Here is a 17,529-nt window from a genome sequence, read left to right on the forward strand (position 1 = left end):
TTTTTAGATCATGCAAGATCTCATGGACCTTCTCTGGACGTTTTCAAGTTCTAATAGGGCTTCTTTAAAACAGGATGTCCTGAACTGCACACAGAATTAATGGCACCAGAGTAGGTTCCCAGTGCCAAATTTGGCCCCCACAAAACCTGGGACGAACTCACCTTTGTAGGCGATTCTTCAAACCAGACTTTAAGGAGAGGTTCTATGGTGTAATGGTTAGCACTCTGGACTTTGAATCCAGTGATCTGAGTTCAAATCTCAGTAGAACCAAAATTCTTCTATAATGATGTTGACTCCTTTTCCCCCTTTGATATTTCCCATCTTGCCCAATTACCTGAATGTGTCTAGGGTTGCCAGGTGCCTGCCGTTTTTATCTCCTGACCAGGGAAAAAATCAGAAAATGCCAGACATCTTAGGTGTCCAGTATTCTCTGAATTTTTTAACTGGACAGGAGGCGAAAATACCGGACTGTCCGGGTAAATACTGGATTGTCCGGGTAAATACCGGATACCTGGCAACCCTAACTCCTCGTTGTCATTTCAGACGGTAGTTTGCCCCTGCAAGGAGCAGAAGCTAGATGAAGACTGGCAGTGGGTCACTCAGGCAAGGTGGGTATAAGGGGTTGTGGGTTCCTGAGGGGGAGGGGCAGGGCACTACCCAGAGGGGAGGGCACCACAAACTGGAAAGGACGTGGGGCCTAATAAAAGGTGGCAGAACCATTCGACATAAAGGCTACATCTACACTGAAGGCTTCTTGCACAAGAGTCTTTGCGCAAAAACGTCTTGCACAAGAGCACATCCACACCTCAAAGCGCATCGCAAAAGCCATGTGCCTTTGCACAAGAGAGCGTCCACACTGCGTCCACAAAGCACCTGTGCTTTTTCCCATAGGGGTTTCTTGTGCAAGAAACCCCTCTGAAGCATCCACACTTGCCTTTTTGCGCAATAGCTGTAGCGCAAAAAGGAGTTATGCCTTGTAAAAGGTTTACCTACACCAGAAAAAGCCCTCCCTTCTGCCATTTTACTGGTCATTTACTTGCACAAAAGCACATTTGAGGTGTGGACGTTCCATGGGTTTTTGCGCAAAAACCTTGCAATGTAGACATAGCCAAACAGGATACAGTAGATATGACACTGGCCCGAAGGAAGCACTCCAGGGCTGAACTGAGCTATTTCCCTTAGTGCCCAGCAGGAGGCACCGGGGTGAGGAGTTGCACCCTGTTACAGCCCTACAACTCCTGTACCTACTGTCCAGAGGCTTCATAGAGGTGAATTGGTAACACATAGGCCAGTGGGGCAGTTACCCGGAGCCACAAATACAGCGTGGCTACATCTAGACTGGCATGATTTTCCAGAAATGCTTTTAATGGAAAAGTTTTCCGTTAAAAGCATTTTCGGAACAGAGCATCTAGATTGCACAGATGCTTTTCCGCAAAAAAGCCCCGATCGCCATTTTCACGATCGGGGCTTTTTTGCGAAAAACAAATCTGGGCTGTCTACACTGGCCCTTTTGCGCAAAAGGACTTTTGCCCAAATGGGAGCAGCATAGTATTTCCGCAAGAACACTGACAATCTTACATGAGATCGTCAGTGCTTTTGCAGCAATTCAAGCGGCCAGTGTAGACAGCTGGCAAGTTTTTCCGGAAAAACTGGCCAGTCTAGACACAGCCCGTGTGTACAGATGCCCCACTGAAGAGATAGCTGCTAGATATAAATAGAGAGAGTGAGGGTACATCTAGACTGCATGCTAAAATCAAAATAAGATATGCAATTTGATTATCTTATTTTGGTTTTATTTCAAAATAGGCTATTTTGAAATTTGGGGCATCTACACAGTGCCAAATTTCAAAATAAAGCACTATTTCGAGATATCCTTTATTCCTCATGGAACGAGGTTTACAGGGATGCCGAAATAGCGTGTCCGTTATTTCGAAAATTATTTTGAAATAGCAGATGCGTTCTCTGGATGCAGGGCAGCTATTTCGGGTTACCTCTGGTACTTCGGTGGTGACCTTGCCTAGCAACTGGGAGCCCGGACAAGAGCCTGGAGGTGGGGGACGGAGAGGGGGCATAGCGACTGGTGACTGAGAAGCCCACCTCAGCTTGGAAGTGTTCCTCTACAAAGAAAAGAGGAAAACCCCAGCCAGTGGGGAACAAAGGACAGAAGATGAAGGTCCCAGCTGGCTGATTTACCTGGGACTGAGGACAGAGGAAGGGCTCATGGGAAAGTGATAAATGATGCTCGACTGGAAGGAAGAGGCTTCTGGACTGGGAAATGAAAGAGCAGCTAAGGGATGCTTGGCTTGAAAGCCTCCTGTGTGTTCAGACACTCAAACTCTTCTGCTTTCACTGGCTCAGAGTAACTCCAGTCTAGAGATCAGGGTGGTGCTGCTCCCTCCGTGTGTGTGGGCCCAGCGCCAGCAAGAGAAGGCATAGCAAGAGATATTGCAAGCTCCGAGATAGAGGGCCCAACCTCTGAATCCATGACAGTCACACATGAGGTTGGGGGTTTGTAGACCTCCACATGGCCTCCCCACCAGGCCCCATCACTCTATTTGGCAGGCAGGACGCCCGGCATGACTCATACAACAACAGCAGGACTAGCTGAGTGAATCAGATTTCCCTTTCAGCCCCTTTAGGAAAAAAAGCCCCCAAGCATGCACCTGCACGAACATGCCCATGCAAACACATGCAACATGCAATGACACATGCATGCATTCATACATGTGCATGCAGACTCTCATGCCAATGTATTGACCCACACATGCAATGACACACAAACAAGGTGACGGAGCAACAAAATGGCAGATGAATTTTAATGTTGATAAATGCAAAGCAATGCACATTGGAAAACGTAATTCCAACTATACGTACAGAATGATGGGGAATAAATTGTCTGTTACCACTCAAGAGAGAGATCTTGGAGTCACTATGGATAGTTCTCTGAAAACGTCCACTCAATGTGCAGTGGCAGTCAAAAAAGGAGACAGAATATTAGGAAGCGTTTAAAAAGATATAGTCTCTGTCTTAATCTCTATCTTATTGCCTCTGTATGAATCCATGGTACACCCTCATCTTGAACAGATGTGGTTGCCACATCTCAAAAATATATCTTGGCATTGGAAAAAGTTCCGAAAAGGGCAACGCAAATGACTAAGAGCATGGAACAGCTGCCATATGAGGAGAGGTTAATAAGTCTGGGACTTTTCAGCTCGGAAAAGCGATGACTAAGGGGGGGGGATGTGACTGAGGGAACGTCTCCACTGCACTCTAAAATCGAAATAAGATACACAGTTTGTGCTACACAAATTGCATATCTTATTTTGATTTTATTTTGAAACAGGCTATTTCCAAATTTGGCGCATCTACACAGTGACAAATTTCAAAATAAAGCACTATTTCAAGCCATCCCTTATTCCTCCTGCAATGAGGTTTACAGGGATCGCAAAATAACACATCTGTTTTTTTGAAAAAAAATTCAAAATAATGGGCGTGTTCCTTGGACGCAGGGTAGCTATTTCAGGGTACCTCTGCTATCCCGAAATAGCCTTGCAGTGTAAACATACCCTGAGTTCTATAAAATTATGCCTGGTGAGAAGAAAGTGAATAAGGAAAAGTTATTTATTTGTTTCCATAACACAAGAACTTGGTGGTCTCCAAATGAAATTAATAAGTAGTAGGTTTAAAACAAACAAAAGGGAGAAGTTCTTTACACAATGCACAGTCAACCTGTGGAACTGCCTGCCAAAAGATGTGAATGCCAAGATGATAACAGGGTTAAAAAAAAGAACTAGATAAATTCATGGAGGTTAGGTCCATTCATGGCTATTAGCCAGGATGGGCAGGGAAGGTGTCCCTAGCCTCTGTTTGTCAGAGGCTGGGAATGGGTGACTGGAGAGGGATTGCTTTAAGATTTCCTCTTCTGTTCATCCCTTCTGCAGCACCTAGCATTGGCTAATGTCAGAAGACAGGGTTCTGACCCACTATGTTCTTTTGGGCTGAAATTTCACAGGTTTTTTCTGATTTCCCCTCCTTCCCCTCCCCCCCTGGATCCCAAGAGAGGTGAGTGCAGAGGAGCAAGAGAAAGACTTTTGACAAGTTTTTACCAATTATTTTTATTAGCAAATGAAGCATTAATTATACAAACTACATGATGAACAATAACACAAACAAACATGTAACCCACACACCTGGGCTACGGCTACACTACAAACTTTTTTAGGGAGAGGAAATGCAAATGGAGCGCTCATTTGCATATGTTGCACTCTCATTTGCATATTCTCTTCCGAGCCTTTTTGTGAAAGAAGTTTTTGTGCAAAAAAGTGTTGTGTATAGATGGCACCTTTTTGCACAAAACCCCCCTTTTGCGCAAGATCCCTTCTTCCTCGAGAGATCTTTCACAAAAACTTCTTGTGCAAGAGCGCGTCCACACTACAAAAGCAGACTGCATCGATGCTCTCTTGAAAGAAAGCTCTGATTGCTATTCACAGAATAGCCACCAGAGCACCTGTGCTTTTTTCAATTGGCTCTTTTTGCACAAAACCCCCCTGTTGCCCGTCAACACACACCTTTTCGCACAAGAACTCTTGCACAAAAAGGAGTTATTCCTCATAGAAAGAGGAATACCTACACTGCAAAAACCCCTCTGTTCTGTTGATTTACTGTAAATTTACTTGCGCAAAAACACACTTGAGATGTGGATGCTCTGCGGGTTTTGTGCAAAAACAGTTGGTAGACGTAGCCCAAGTGAGCCCTCTCACCAATCATAGCTGGAGTTTGTGCTTTCACCAGCATATGACAAAGTAGGAATTTTCCATGGGCTTCTGTAAAGGATATGCCTATCAGGGACTTACTTGATGAAGTGTTGTCTACATTTAAAACACACAACAGCCCAGCTATCTACACTAAGATGATCAGCTGTCCCAATTTCATAGAATCATAGAATACTACAACTGGAAGGCACCTTGAGAGGTTATCAAGTCCAGTCCCCTGTCCTCACTGCAGGACCAAGCACAACCTCGAGATCATCCCTGATAGGTGTGTGTCTAACTGCTCTTAAATATCTCCAGTGATGGAGATTCCACACCCTCCCTCGGCAATTTATTCTAGTGTTAAACCAACTTGACAGGTAGGAAGCTTTTCTTAATATCCAATCTAAACCTCCCTTCCTGCAGTTTAAGGGACAGGATTTCATAGGGACAGTCCTGATGATATTCAGGGCTTTTTCTTATATAGGCACCTATCACCCCCCCATCCCAGTCCCAACTTTTCACACTTGCTATCTGGTCACTCTAACCAACTCTCCCGTCAGTGTAGTAATCCACCTAGCTATGTCCAGGGTAGATTTCCTAGTGCTGTTTACTTAGGTTGGCGAAACTATGCTGGCAAGGAGGGTGCACCAGGCCTAGGACTGGTTCGCCATGGGGTGAAACCTGCTTTTGCAAGAGACAGGAGGTGTTGGGGGTCTCGGAACTGGCTGGAGTGGGATAAATGAGGCCGTAACTGACCAGTGGACCATCTGGACAGACAACTGGCACCCCACGTATGGCTTGATTAACATCTAAGGATGGGAAACACGGACAGGTGGAACACATGAACTCAATGGAAAAGGGACAGTGGTGGACCAAGAGGATGTTAAGAGCTGGCCTTCACCTGGGACTGACAGAGATGGGCCAAGGCAGCTGATGTCTTAACCTTGTTTCCTCCAAGTTACCCTAAGGACTTCCCGCTTTCAGCTGACTAGTAAACCCAACTCTGTCCTGCTGTGTGTCACTGCAGGTCCCTTCTGGGTGCAAGCATCCCTGGACTGATGGGGTGAAGCAGGAACCCAGCAAAGCGCTGAGCCTGCACAAAGTCAGATGGGCACCATGTAGCTGAGTTCTGCTGGTGTCAGTGGTGGGATTAGCTTTCCACATAGGGCACTGTTTTCCCACACTGGGCTCAAGGCAGGTTCAAAGCTCACACACAAATCCAGGGAGATGCACACACACATTCAAATATAGAGAGATAGTCACAGCTGTATGGAGAGAAACCCAGACTATGTCTACACTACAGTGTCCACACCTCAAGCACTTTTTTGCACAAGAGAATCAAAAGAACAGACGGGTTTTTGCGCAATTGGTATTCCTCTTTCTATGAGGAAGAAGCATTTTCGCGAAAGAGTTCTTTCGCAAAAAGGTGTATGTGGACGGGGAAGAGGGGGGTTTTGTGCAAAAAGAGGAAAAAGGAAAAAGCACAGGTGCCCTGGTGGCCATTCTGTGCATAGCAATCAGAGCTTACTTTCAAGAAAGCGACCATGCCAGGGGTGTCCAAACTTTTTTCAAAGAGGGCCAGATTTGAAGAAGTGAACATATGTGAGGGCCGTCCCCGCACTCTCAGCCCCAAGGCGGAGGGCCCGCAGGGTCGGAGGCGGGCGGAGAGCGCAGGGCACGCCGGCCTCACGGCGGCTCGGGGGCAGGGCGAACCCGCAGCCGAGTGGGGCTGCGGACGTGCCCTACAGGGCAGGCTCTAGGACCGCGGAGGCCATGGGCGGCGGCGGCGGCGCGGCCGGAAGCGGCGCGCTGGGTGCGCCAGTTCAAAAGAGCGCCGGGGAGCCAAGAGAGGGGGAGGAAGCGGGGGCCGTATTAAATCGGAACACGGGCCGCAATTGGCCCGTGGGCCGGACTTTGGACATGCCTGGTCCATGCAGTCTGGATGTTCTCTTGCACAAAAGCACATTGCTTTTTTGATGCGCGTTTGCAGTGTGGACGTGCTCTTGCACAAGAAGTTTTTGCGGAAGATCTCTTCCGACAAAAGCTTCTTGTGCAAAAAGCCTGCAGTCTAGATGTAGCCCCATAGACAAATAGAAAGCAAGTAGGAACAATTTCAACCTACCAGTTTGCCACCAGAAGACTAGCCAATTCATCAAAAGCTAAATATTGCATAGGGACTTGTCCTTTTCAATGACATTTTGCGTGGGCAAAACAATTAAAGAAAGCGTCTTGCTAACCATCCACCTGGAAAAGTTTTGATTTTTTATTTTGAAGCAACTTTCAAAATGCTCTTGTATTTTAAATTTCATTCACAGGGATATATGAAATATTCTGATGGAAAGAAAAAGAGTTTTTTTCCCCCAAAAAATTTCTTTTAATGGGGAATTTCTATTTGTAGTGTGTGTTCCAATTTGTAATGAATTTTTTCCCCTGAAATTGCAGAATTTCTAACAAAACAGAAATTCTGGTTACCCCTTAGCTCCTCACACAAACAGCACAAGACACAAACATACAACTGTACAAAAACTACACCACTCACAGCTCTCCCTTTTTGTACATAACAGGGAGGGGAAATATTTCTCTTCTATAAGACCATGACAATTTTCTTTGTGCTTTGGCATCCTACCACAAAGCACACAACTGGTGAGTGGTTTACACAGATGGAATTCAAGATTATAGTTTATAAAACACAGAGCTTTTAATAGAGTCTGATAGAAAGCACCATTCCAGACAGGCAGATACCAGAGGCCTGTATCTATTAAAAGAAAATTTTAAGCACAAAGGAGGTGGTTTTGTCATCAAGGGCTAGCCTTTTAAAATACAAAATAGCAATTCAAAGGTTATGGGTTCAAATCCCATCAGTTTCTCAACTTTTTACTACTTACCTGAAAAAATAATTGAGATTCCTAAAGAAATCAAGACTTTCCAGGACTCATTGCTTAACTTTAAAAATATCAAGCTTTTTGTGGAAGCTAGGAGCTAGAATTCTCTGGCAAGTACCAAGCAGGAAAGAGCTAGCTAATCAGAATTTAAGTAAGGCAGAATTCTTCAGATGACAGTTTTTTCCCAACAAAAAACAAAAACAAACAAAAATGGAGATTGGGGTGAACTGGAACATTTTGGCAATTTGTGATAAATTCAATGATTTTTTTCAGTTGGGGGATTCAAAACATTTGTTTGTTTTGTGGACCAAACAAAACATTTCCAATCAAACCCACTTTTCATTCCACATTTAATTTCTATTTTATTAAGTTGTAAAGTTTTTTTAAAACTCCTAAAGGAACCAAGGTGAACAAAAGGTTTTGGATGACTTCAGGTTGGTTTCTTTTTGAGTAAGTTTGGCTAATTTTTTTTTAAATCAGTCAGCAGTCAACTCAAAATTATTATTTGCCCCCAGTTTTTCAGTTTGGCCAACTAACAGAAAAATCCGTAAATTCCCCTTCACTCCAGCCAAAACCATCTTAAAATCCAAGATCAAGATTTTCAAAAGCAGCCGGTGATTTTTGGCACCTTCATTTTCCTATTGTTACTAAATGTTTGATTGCCTTAACTTGATTTATGGCCCAAAGAACCTAATTTCCAGAAAGTGCCTTCTGAAAATCCAGTCCTGTTGTCAGTTATCTGCAATTGCTACTTACTTTTGCAAATCTTCGCCTGTGAATCTAGGACTGCTTAGATGGGAGGCCATCTGGACTTGGTGAGTTGTGGCTAGTCACCAAAGATGGTTTTTTTGCGGAACCGTCTTTTTGTTCCAGGTTTCTCCGGCACCTAGCACAATACGGTGATATAAGCAACTAGGATAAGATGCTCTGAAAATCTGCGTTCAATTGTCAAGTCCGCCAAGAGTCCCTTGGCATGTCTACACCATGGGGACTCAAGCACAACACTGCAGCTATGCCATTGTAATGTCATGGTGTAGACAATTCCTACAGTAGTAGAAGAGCTATAGAAGAAATCTTTCCTCAAGCTAGCCACATCTATACCAGCACACTGTAGCTGTGTTGACTTAACATTTAAGTGTAGACCTTGTATAATAGTGATAAGTTACTCTACTAGGTGCCCTAGTATGCCCACTGTACAGCTCAGATAATAATTCCATCTTGTCCATTTAGACTTGATCCAGGCACAAAAAATTATGTTTGCCCTGTTGCGTGCGCACCAAGTCCTCACAGTGATATTTAAACCTCCGAGACGGAGTCCACAAACAAATTTGCTCAGATTTAACTAAAGCCATTTCTCCACCTCTTGTGTAGACACATTTAAAAATTGGGGAGGGGGATTTTTAAAAAAACAAAGGAAATTTTTCAAACAAAAGTTGTTTTTCACTGAAAAATCTAAAGTTTTCATTTCCAAAATGCCATGATTAAACATCTCACCATATGTATAATTTCAACCCTATTTAAATTCATAGGAGATATTTGTTTTAAAAAAAAACAAAATCTAAGAACATTTCCAAATTAAAAGATGGTTCTTGCTGATGAACCAAACCATTTTCAAAAACAACAGAAAAAAAAACATTTTGCCATTTTCAGAATTCTGCCCTTTTTTAAACATGGGAGTGGGGTTCTTTTCATAAATGCAAAGAAAATATCTCAATAAAAATTCAAAAAAATCAAAATATTTAATCTCAAAGGAAACATTTCACTATTTTCAGAATTTTGAAATTATTTACACATGGAGGGGTTGTTTCATAAACTCAAAGGAAATTTCCAAATAAAAAGTTAGCCCTACCCAGAGAATCAAAACATTTCCTTTCAAAGGAAACATTCTGCCATCTTCAGAATTTGAAACCTATTTATACATTGAAGGAGAAAATCTTTTTAATAAAAATCAAAGGAAATTTTTAAAGAAGTCCCATAAATCAAAACGTTTTGTTTCAAAAACCTCAAAATGAAATATTTTTGCTATTTTCAGAATTTTCACCATCTTTAAACATTGGGGAGGAATTTTAAAAATAAAATCACAGGAAGTTTTCCAAACAAAAATTGATTCTCCTTGAAAAATCAAAACATTTCATTTTTTAAAATCAAGAATTAAACATTTCACCCTATTTATAATTTTCAACCCTATTTAAACACTTGGGGGAGAGGGTTATTTTTTGGAAATAAAATGTAAAATATTTTCAAAATGAAATGTTGGCTGTCATGGAAGAATCAAAACATCAGAACAAAACATTTCGCAGTTTCCAGAATTGAAACATGGGGAAAGGGTTTTTTAAAAATAAAATCAAAGGAAACTTTCATAGAGAAAAGATGGAAAAATCAAAACCTCTTACTTCGAGAACAGCAAAAAGAATCATTTTGCTGCTTTCAGATTCACACACACACACAAATACCCCCTGAAACAAAGAGTTCAGCAGTAGCCCCTGGATTTACGAGGCATTTCAGTGTAACCGAATCTGCCTTTTTCACCAGAAAAAAAAATTGTTACGGATGAAAAAATTCCTCCCTAGCTCTAGTGAAAAGCTGTACTCCTGGCACAGGCCAGGAAACGGGGCCTGCTGGGGCAGAGGACTGGCATGGCGCTGGCAATACAGATAAACTTTATATTATATACAGGGCGGGAAGAGAAGGATCAGTGCTATACACAAAGCAATATACAGTGTCTACGTTGTTATGCCTAGGGCCAAGGTCTCCAGACGGCCAGCTGTGGGGGCTCCCCTTTCAAAGCGGCTGCCTCGTCCGTGTGTCTCTGGGACGTCTCCGGGCCCACAGGGCGACTGAAGGGTCGGTGACGGGGCTCTGGGGGCGAGGAAGGGCTGGGGGAGACTGGGCAGACAGGCTGCGGCGGGAGGCCAGGCTGGAGCCTGCAGGCGGGCTCCGGCGGGCTGGGCTCTGGCGGTGCCTGGCGGCACTTGGTGGCCAGGTAGAGGTGCAGGGTGTCGAGCAGGCGGCCCTGCACGCAGGGCTGGGTGTCGCGGAGGAAGGCGGAGAGCTGCAGCAGGCATTCCCGGAAGCCCAGCAGGTAGCAGCGTTGCAGGGGGTCAGCCTCCCCGGCCGGGTCAGCTCCTGGGGGAGGGGGAGCAGCAGGGGAGAGGGGGCGGTAAGTGCGGTGCATGCGGGGGGCAGAGACACACTCACACCAAAGTGAAGGGGGCAGGCAGTGCTGGGCAAGGGGGCGGGGAGTGAGTCTGGGACACACACACACAGGGTGCCTGCCCGCTGGCTGCAGTACCCTACCCCGCCCAGCGGGGGTGCTCCAGTCCCGCAGGTAGCGCACGGCAAGCTCCAGGATCTCAGCCTTCTCCACTTTCCGGTTCTGCAGCGTCTGCAACACAAGAGGCCACAGACGGGGCTGAGGTGACCAGGGTGGGGGGGTAGGGGATGGAGAAGGGCTGGGGAAGGTGGGAGGGCATCACTGGGGGAGGGAGCGACAGATTTGGGGTGCTGGCGGGCCTTGGGGGGGTCCGGGTGAGGCAGAGGTGTTAGTTTGGGGTTATCTGGGGGGCTCTGGATGGGATCTCTCTGGATAGAGTGGGGGGTGGGACAGATGATGCTGGGTGGGGCTGTCTGGGGGTTTTGGGTGGAATCTGTGTGGGATGGGGGATGGGGCAGGACAGAGGGGTGGGACTCTGTGTAGGGTCTGTCCAGATGGGGCAGAGGGCTTGGGTGGGGCTGTCTGGAGGAATGGGGTGGGGTCTGTTTGGGTGGTACTTTATAGGCTTGGAGTGGGGCTGTCTGGGATGATTGGGGCAGATATGTCTGGGTGGGACAGGGGACTCAGGACAGGGCTGGCTGGGGTATTTGGGGCAGGGTCAGCTTGGGTGGGAAAGAAGGCACTAGGTGGAGCTGTCCTGGAGGTTGGGGTGGCGTCTGTTTGGATTTGGAGGGGGGCTCAGGGTGGAACTGCCTCAGGGGTTTGAGGTGAGATCTGTTTGGGTGGGATTTGGGATGGGGCTGTCTGAGGGGTTTGAGGCAAAGTTTGGGTGGGATGGAGGATTCGAGTGGGGCTGTCTGAGGGGCTTGGGCAGGGTCTGTTTGGGTGGAACAGGGGGTTCCAAGCCGGGCTGTGTGAGGGGTTTGGGGTGGGGTCTGTTTGGGTGGAACAGGGGGTTCAAAGTGGGTCTGTCTGAGGGGTTTGGGGTGGGGTCTGTTTGGGTGGAACAGGGGGTTCCAAGTGGGGCTGTCTGAGGGGTTTGGGGTGGGGTCTGTTTGAGTGGAACAGGGGGTTCCAAGCAGGGCTGTCTGAGGGGTTTGGGGTGGGGTCTGTTTGAGTGGAACAGGGGGTTCCAAGCAGGGCTGTCTGAGGGGTTTGGGGTGGGGTCTGTTTGGGTGGAACAGGGCGCACCAATTGAGGCTGTCTGAGGGGTGTGAGGTGGCATCTGGGTGGGACAGGGGACTCAGGCAGGGCTGTCTGGAGGGGTTGGGGCAGAGTCTTGGGACAGAATTGACTGGGGGGGTTGAAGTGAGGACTATTTGGGTGGGACGGGAGCTCCAGGTGGAGCTGTCTGAGGGATTTGGGGCAGGGTTTGTTTGGGTGGGACAGGGAGCTTGGGGTGGGGTTGACTGGGGGAATTGGGCAGGGTCTGTTTGACTGAGACAGGGGGTCATGGCAGGGCTGACTAAGGAGCTTGGTGTGGGATATAGTTGGGTGGGATGGGGGCTCTGGGCAGGGCTGTCTGAGCAGTTTAGGGTGGGGTCTGTTTGGGCTCAGGGCAGGGCCCACTGAAGGGTTTGGGCCAGGTCTCTTTCATGTGGACGCGGGCTCAGGGTGGGCCTGTCTGCTGAGGTTTGAGGTGAGGTCTGTTTGGGTGGGACATGGAGCTCAGGGTAGGGCTGACTGGGCGGTTTCAGGCAGGATCTGTTTTACGTGGGATGGGGAGCTTGGGGCGGAGCTATCTGGGAGGGTGGGGGAGTCAGGGGGAGTTGTCTGGGTAGGAGCCCCTTGTCCCATCCAGACAAACCCTGTCCCAACCCTCCAGGTAACCCCACCCTAAACCTCCTGTCCAATCCAAACAGACGCCACCCAAGCCCCTCCGCCTGGAGGCACTGGAGGGTAGCAGGTGTCCAGGTCACGAATGAGGCTGGGGGCAGGAGTTTGGAGGGCTCGGGGTGAGCTCTGCAGGGAAGGGAGCTGGGGGGTCCTGCAGTGGGAGCCTCGGGGTTCAGGGTGGAAGGTGTCAGGGGTTCTGCATGGGCATGGAGGTAGGGCCTTCAGGCAGAGTGTGTCTGAGTAGGGGCTGGGGCAGATTTGTCTGGGTGGGGGCTGGGGACTTTGGCCAGGTGCTGGGTGGGACAAAGCAAAGCAGGGGGTAGAGGTCTCAGGTCTGGGAGTGTCTACCTGAAATGTGGAGGAGTTTGGGGGCAGAGATGACTCTAGCTGGAGAACTGGGGGGGCTAGTGGTTGTCTGGGTGCAGCAGGGTCCCTGGGCAGGTCATGTGTGGATTGTAGTTTGTGGTTGGGGTGCTTGGAGTCAGGGTTGGGGGGCTCGGTAGAGTGGGCTTCCAGGGGGCTGCGTGAAGGCAGCTGTCCGGGACTGGCGGCGGGGCTTTGGGTGGAAGGTGTCTAGGGCCAGGGGCTGTGTGATTGGGAGCTCGGGGCAGGGTGGGAGGCTCTGGGTGGGGCAGGGGGTTCTCTGGGGGAGCAGAGCGGGGCAGGGACTCGGGGCAGGGCAGAAGCTCAGGCGGGCGCAGGAGGCTCTGTGGGGCCTCAGGGGCACGGGGCAGGGCAGAGGCACGCGGAGGGGGAATCGAGCGGGGCAGGGGCTGAAGGCAGGGCGGGGGCGCACGGCCGGGCGCACTGACCTGCTGGCGGGTCCGGTCCAGCAGCAGCACCCGCAGCTCCTCCAGGCTCCGGTTGATTCTCTCTCGCCTGCGCTTCTCCGCCAGCGGCTTCAGCATCTGGCCGAGAGAGCGCAAGGGAGGCGCAAAGCCCCTCAGCCCCCCGCGGCGCTGGGGCGCCCGGAGCCCCCGGACTCGCCACCCAGCCAGGGCCCGGAGTCTCCGGTCTCCTCTCCCCCTCCCCCGGCCAGGGCCCGGAGTTCCCGGACTTATCCCCGCCATGGCCCGGAGCCCCCGAACTCCCCCTTCCCCGCCTGGGCCCTCGTGCACCCAGCGAGCCAGCTGTGCCCCCGCCTCGCTCCCTCTTTGCACCCCCGCTGCCCACCAACTACCCCATACGAAAATTGCCCTCCACTGTCCCCAACCCAGAGATTCACTCCCCTCTTCCCCTGAATACCCCATTCCGGAGCTCCCCCTGCCGCCCCCAGTTCCTGCTGCCTGCCTCACACCCCGCCCTTTGTGACCCGGGGCATCCCCAACGCGCCTCTCATCCCTCGGGGCCCCAGCGCACCTTCCTCAGGGCGGCGGGCTCCGAGGCGCCTTTGGTCACCATCCTGGCCCTGCGCCCTGCTCCGTCTCCGGGCGAAACAAAGGCGCTGCCGCCTAGCCAGCCGCTCTTTTATAACCCACCACACACCTCCCCCCCCCCCGCAGGTGCCCAGCGAGCCGGCCGACCCCCTCCTTCCCCATCGCCCGCCCCAGACACCTGCCCCCTCCCGTCCACCCTTTGCTCTTTGGGGTTGGTGTTTTGGCTCCAAGCTGCTAAAGATCCCAGAGGTGTGAAGAGCAAATTGGTCCCGAGTTTGGCACGGGCCGTCCCCGTCCCCGCGGCCGGGCTGAAAGCTGGGGCCTGGAGGAGGGAGTGGAGGGGAGGGGAGGGGGAGCATTTTGTCACCTAAACGCATGGCTCGGAAGCCTGCTGGTGCCAAGCGCATGGCTCGGGCGCATGGTGGTGCCAAGCGCATGGCGCAGATGCCTGGCACGGACGCATGGGACCAAGCGCCTGGCGCTGAAACCGTGGCCGAGAGGGGACCCGCCAAGTCGGTCCAAAATGATCAGGGGAGTGCCTGTCACAAGGAGGCCAAAAGGAGGAGGGAAGTGGAGAGGGGGCAGGAATGCGTGAGGGAGAGGTGGGCAGGATGGGGTGTATGGAGCTGGAGCGGGAGAGGCATGAAGGAGTGGGGGGCGAAGAAAATTGGTTTCTCCCCCAACCCAGGAGCTCAACTGTTTCCTGCCCCCTATGGAAGCTGGGCGGACTGGGCCGACTGGTTGGGTTCAGCCCCAGCCATCAGGAGGCGCTTTTTGGCTGCACGGAGATGGGAGTCAGTAAATCCGAGCTCAGCCCTGACTCCATCCTGCAGTGTGCTGCTTTCCCCGGTGAATGCCCAGTTTGTGTCGGTGCGCTGCCCCCTGCTGAAAGGGTGAGGGGTCCGCTGGGTGAGGGAGGGTGACCGCGCGGTTACGTGGTTTCTTAGAAAGCTACAGTAGAGAAAGTGTGAACAGCCAGGGGGTTAAGCAGACAAAGAAGGGTCAAGTCCCATGTGGGGTACTTGGGGAGCAGAGAGTTGGGGGCAGGTCCGGGGTGGAGTGTTTCTCTTTTCATCAGAGAGAGAGAGAGAGATTGTACAGGGATGGATAGATAGAGAGGCATGTGAGACTAGAAAGGCAGAGGAGGGTGGGGCCGGCAGAGGGGGGCGGGGGACGGCAGTGGGGTGGGGGGAGGAGAGATTGGGGGGCCCGGCAGTGGGGTGGGGGGACGGACAGAGGATTGGGGGCCGGCAGAGGGGTGGGGGGACGGACAGAGGATTGGGGGCCGGCAGAGGGGTGGGGGGACGGACAGAGGAGTGTATCTGGATCGGTGCTACTTCAAAAGCAAAAAGTCTGCCCTGGGAAAGTCTCACCTGCGGCAGCCTGATGAGTTTATGGGGCTGGGACAACCGGCGCCTTGGCCCCGAGGAAGTTCTCACCCCTCCGCTCAAAGCTGGAGAGGCCATTTGGGGTTTTATGGCTGAAGAAGCCCCCAGCAGCCCGGAACTAACGGGGATGGAGCTGATGGATCTGCTAATTGCGGGGAGGGGGCGGTTACCCCGGCTCTGACACCTGGGGACCAGCACGCAGCGTGGGAAGCTTGGAGATGGCGGAGCCAGAAAGTCGAGGGGTAGGGGGCGGGCGGGCTGGAAGTAGGGGTGGATAGGCACAGAGAGGGGGTATGAGGGTGGGGGGTTGTGTGGCTAGAGAGAGGCTGTGTATTCGGATGGGGGGTGGATTGATAAAGGGGATCTGGGGTGGTGGATAGATGGGGGTGTTTTGGGTGGGGTATATGGATTGATAAAGGGGGTATGGGATGGAAGGATAGATGGAGGGGGTGTATTAGGGTGGGGTGAATAGACAGCGCGTGTTTCTGGGAATGGATGGATGGATGGATAGAGAGGGAGTATAGAAAGGGAGGAGGTAGGTGGATTGATAGAAGGTGTCTATGAATAAGGATAACTTTACATTGGGTTATAACCTAGATCCATCTATTAAGCTGCTAGCTGATTTCTGTTGTAAACTATGTGATCTGTACACACCCTCCATCTAGCTAGCCATCCATGCACCCTAGATCCTTACTCATCCTCTACCTAGTTATTCGAGTACCTCCCTCTAGCCATCCATCTATGTACCCATTTTCAGAAATTCCCATTATCCATCCGTCCATGCACTCCTTGTAATACACACCAGCATCATACACCCTCACGCTCGTACAAACCCCTATCCATCCAGCCAGTCTATACCCTGGTCCACATGCTCTGGCTGTAACACTCAGCCTCCCAGATGTTCCAGAGGGAGGAGGTTAATAAGACCGGGTGCGCTGAAAGCAAAAACGCTAAAATAAAGAGGGGGGAGGAAACAGAGGTGAAACATCTGTAAGAAGAATGGCAAAGGGAAAATCGCCTCAACAGTTGCATTGGTGGTTCAGTGGTAGAATTCTCGCCTGCCACGCGGGAGGCCCGGGTTCGATTCCCGGCCAATGCAGGGGTGTTACTTTTTGCCATTTGTTTTTCTCTTTTGCCATTTGTTTTTCTCATTTGTAGAATTTCTATCTTCCTCAGTATAATGAATCCCCTGCAGAATTGGCCACAAGGTCCAGAGCCACGTGCAGATACAAAATTAGTATCCATATCCACAAACATGAGCTGCAGATATACCCATATAAAGTGGGTATCTGCAAATTTGCAGGGTTTGAATGGAAAGGGGTAGGTGGAGGCAGGTGTGTGGAAGGGGGTGTGGATAGACCCAGGGGGGATGACTTAGATCCATCTATTTAGCTGCCAGCCTTTTCTATCTTGATCTCTTTTTTCTAATCTCTTGGCTAATTTCTGTCATATACTCATTGATGCAAATTTTGCGTCCCTCTCTTCAATAACGAGCTGGATTTTCAGGGCTCTAACAATGGGCACCCTTCGCTGTCAGGCTGAGTTTCCATCCTTGTGCTTTCCTGAAGGGAGCAGACAGCAAGTGTGAACAGTCAATGGTCGGGGGAGGGTTTTGTGACCTACCAGAATGACCAGCTATCCTGGGGCTTTTTCTCATATTATAGTCACCTATTAGCTCCCACCCTGTCCTGATTTTCCACACTTACTCTCTGGTCACCCTAACTAAGACTAAGTCCCTAATCTCATGATGGTTTGGTTAATATCAGGGCATTGGCATCCTCTGACCCTGTATGGTGCCAGGCCAACAGCGAAAGGGGACGCTATGTTGGGTTTTAAGGTCTCTTATCCAGAGCAAGGAGGGCAGCTGTGGGAATGGCAGTCACACCTCTAGGATGTGCCTAATTTGGGCACTCATTGGTGATGTGTCCGACTTTGCTTTCTGGTGCCTTTCTCATGTTCCAATCTCCATGATATGAGACCATCTTATCCCATTCTAAGTTTCCATCGCCCCGTCTTATTTCCCCCCTTTCTTCCTGATGCAGGCCTGGGGCCTCCCCTCTCTCTGGGCTGCTTAGCTGGCTC

At 50.0% G+C, this 17,529-nt stretch overlaps 1 protein-coding gene and 2 non-coding genes across 5 annotated transcripts; 2 read left to right on the forward strand and 1 right to left on the reverse strand.

Annotated features, from left to right (window-relative positions):
* Positions 1–198: 198 nt before the first annotated feature.
* On the forward strand, positions 199–270 carry TRNAQ-UUG (transfer RNA glutamine (anticodon UUG)). Its single transcript has one exon. It is a non-coding gene; the product is annotated as a tRNA-Gln (tRNA).
* A 4,467-nt stretch (positions 271–4,737) lies between these two features.
* On the reverse strand, positions 4,738–14,157 carry LOC142819639 (transcription factor HES-7-like). Of its 3 annotated transcripts, none has more exons than XM_075908009.2 (3): positions 14,043–14,157; positions 13,496–13,591; positions 4,738–11,018 (listed from the first exon to the last, which is right to left on the reverse strand). In XM_075908009.2, the coding sequence occupies exons 1-3, from the start codon at positions 14,082–14,084 to the stop codon at positions 10,371–10,373; spliced, it is 786 nt and encodes a 261-aa protein (XP_075764124.1). In that variant the 5' UTR covers positions 14,085–14,157; the 3' UTR covers positions 4,738–10,370. The 3 variants fall into 3 exon arrangements, with proteins under 3 accessions (XP_075764124.1, XP_075764125.2, XP_075764123.2); XM_075908010.2 differs by lacking the exon at positions 14,043–14,157 and having other exon boundaries at positions 4,738–10,759; positions 10,931–11,018; positions 13,496–14,028; XM_075908008.2 differs by lacking the exon at positions 14,043–14,157 and having other exon boundaries at positions 13,496–14,029.
* Positions 14,158–16,475: 2,318 nt separating this feature from the next.
* On the forward strand, positions 16,476–16,546 carry TRNAG-GCC (transfer RNA glycine (anticodon GCC)). The gene has a single exon. It is a non-coding gene; the product is annotated as a tRNA-Gly (tRNA).
* Positions 16,547–17,529: the final 983 nt, after the last annotated feature.

The sequence above is a fragment of the Pelodiscus sinensis genome, chromosome 22, assembly GCF_052426305.1.
Source record: "Pelodiscus sinensis isolate ZL-2025 chromosome 22, ASM5242630v1, whole genome shotgun sequence".
NCBI lineage: Eukaryota > Metazoa > Chordata > Testudines > Trionychidae > Pelodiscus > Pelodiscus sinensis.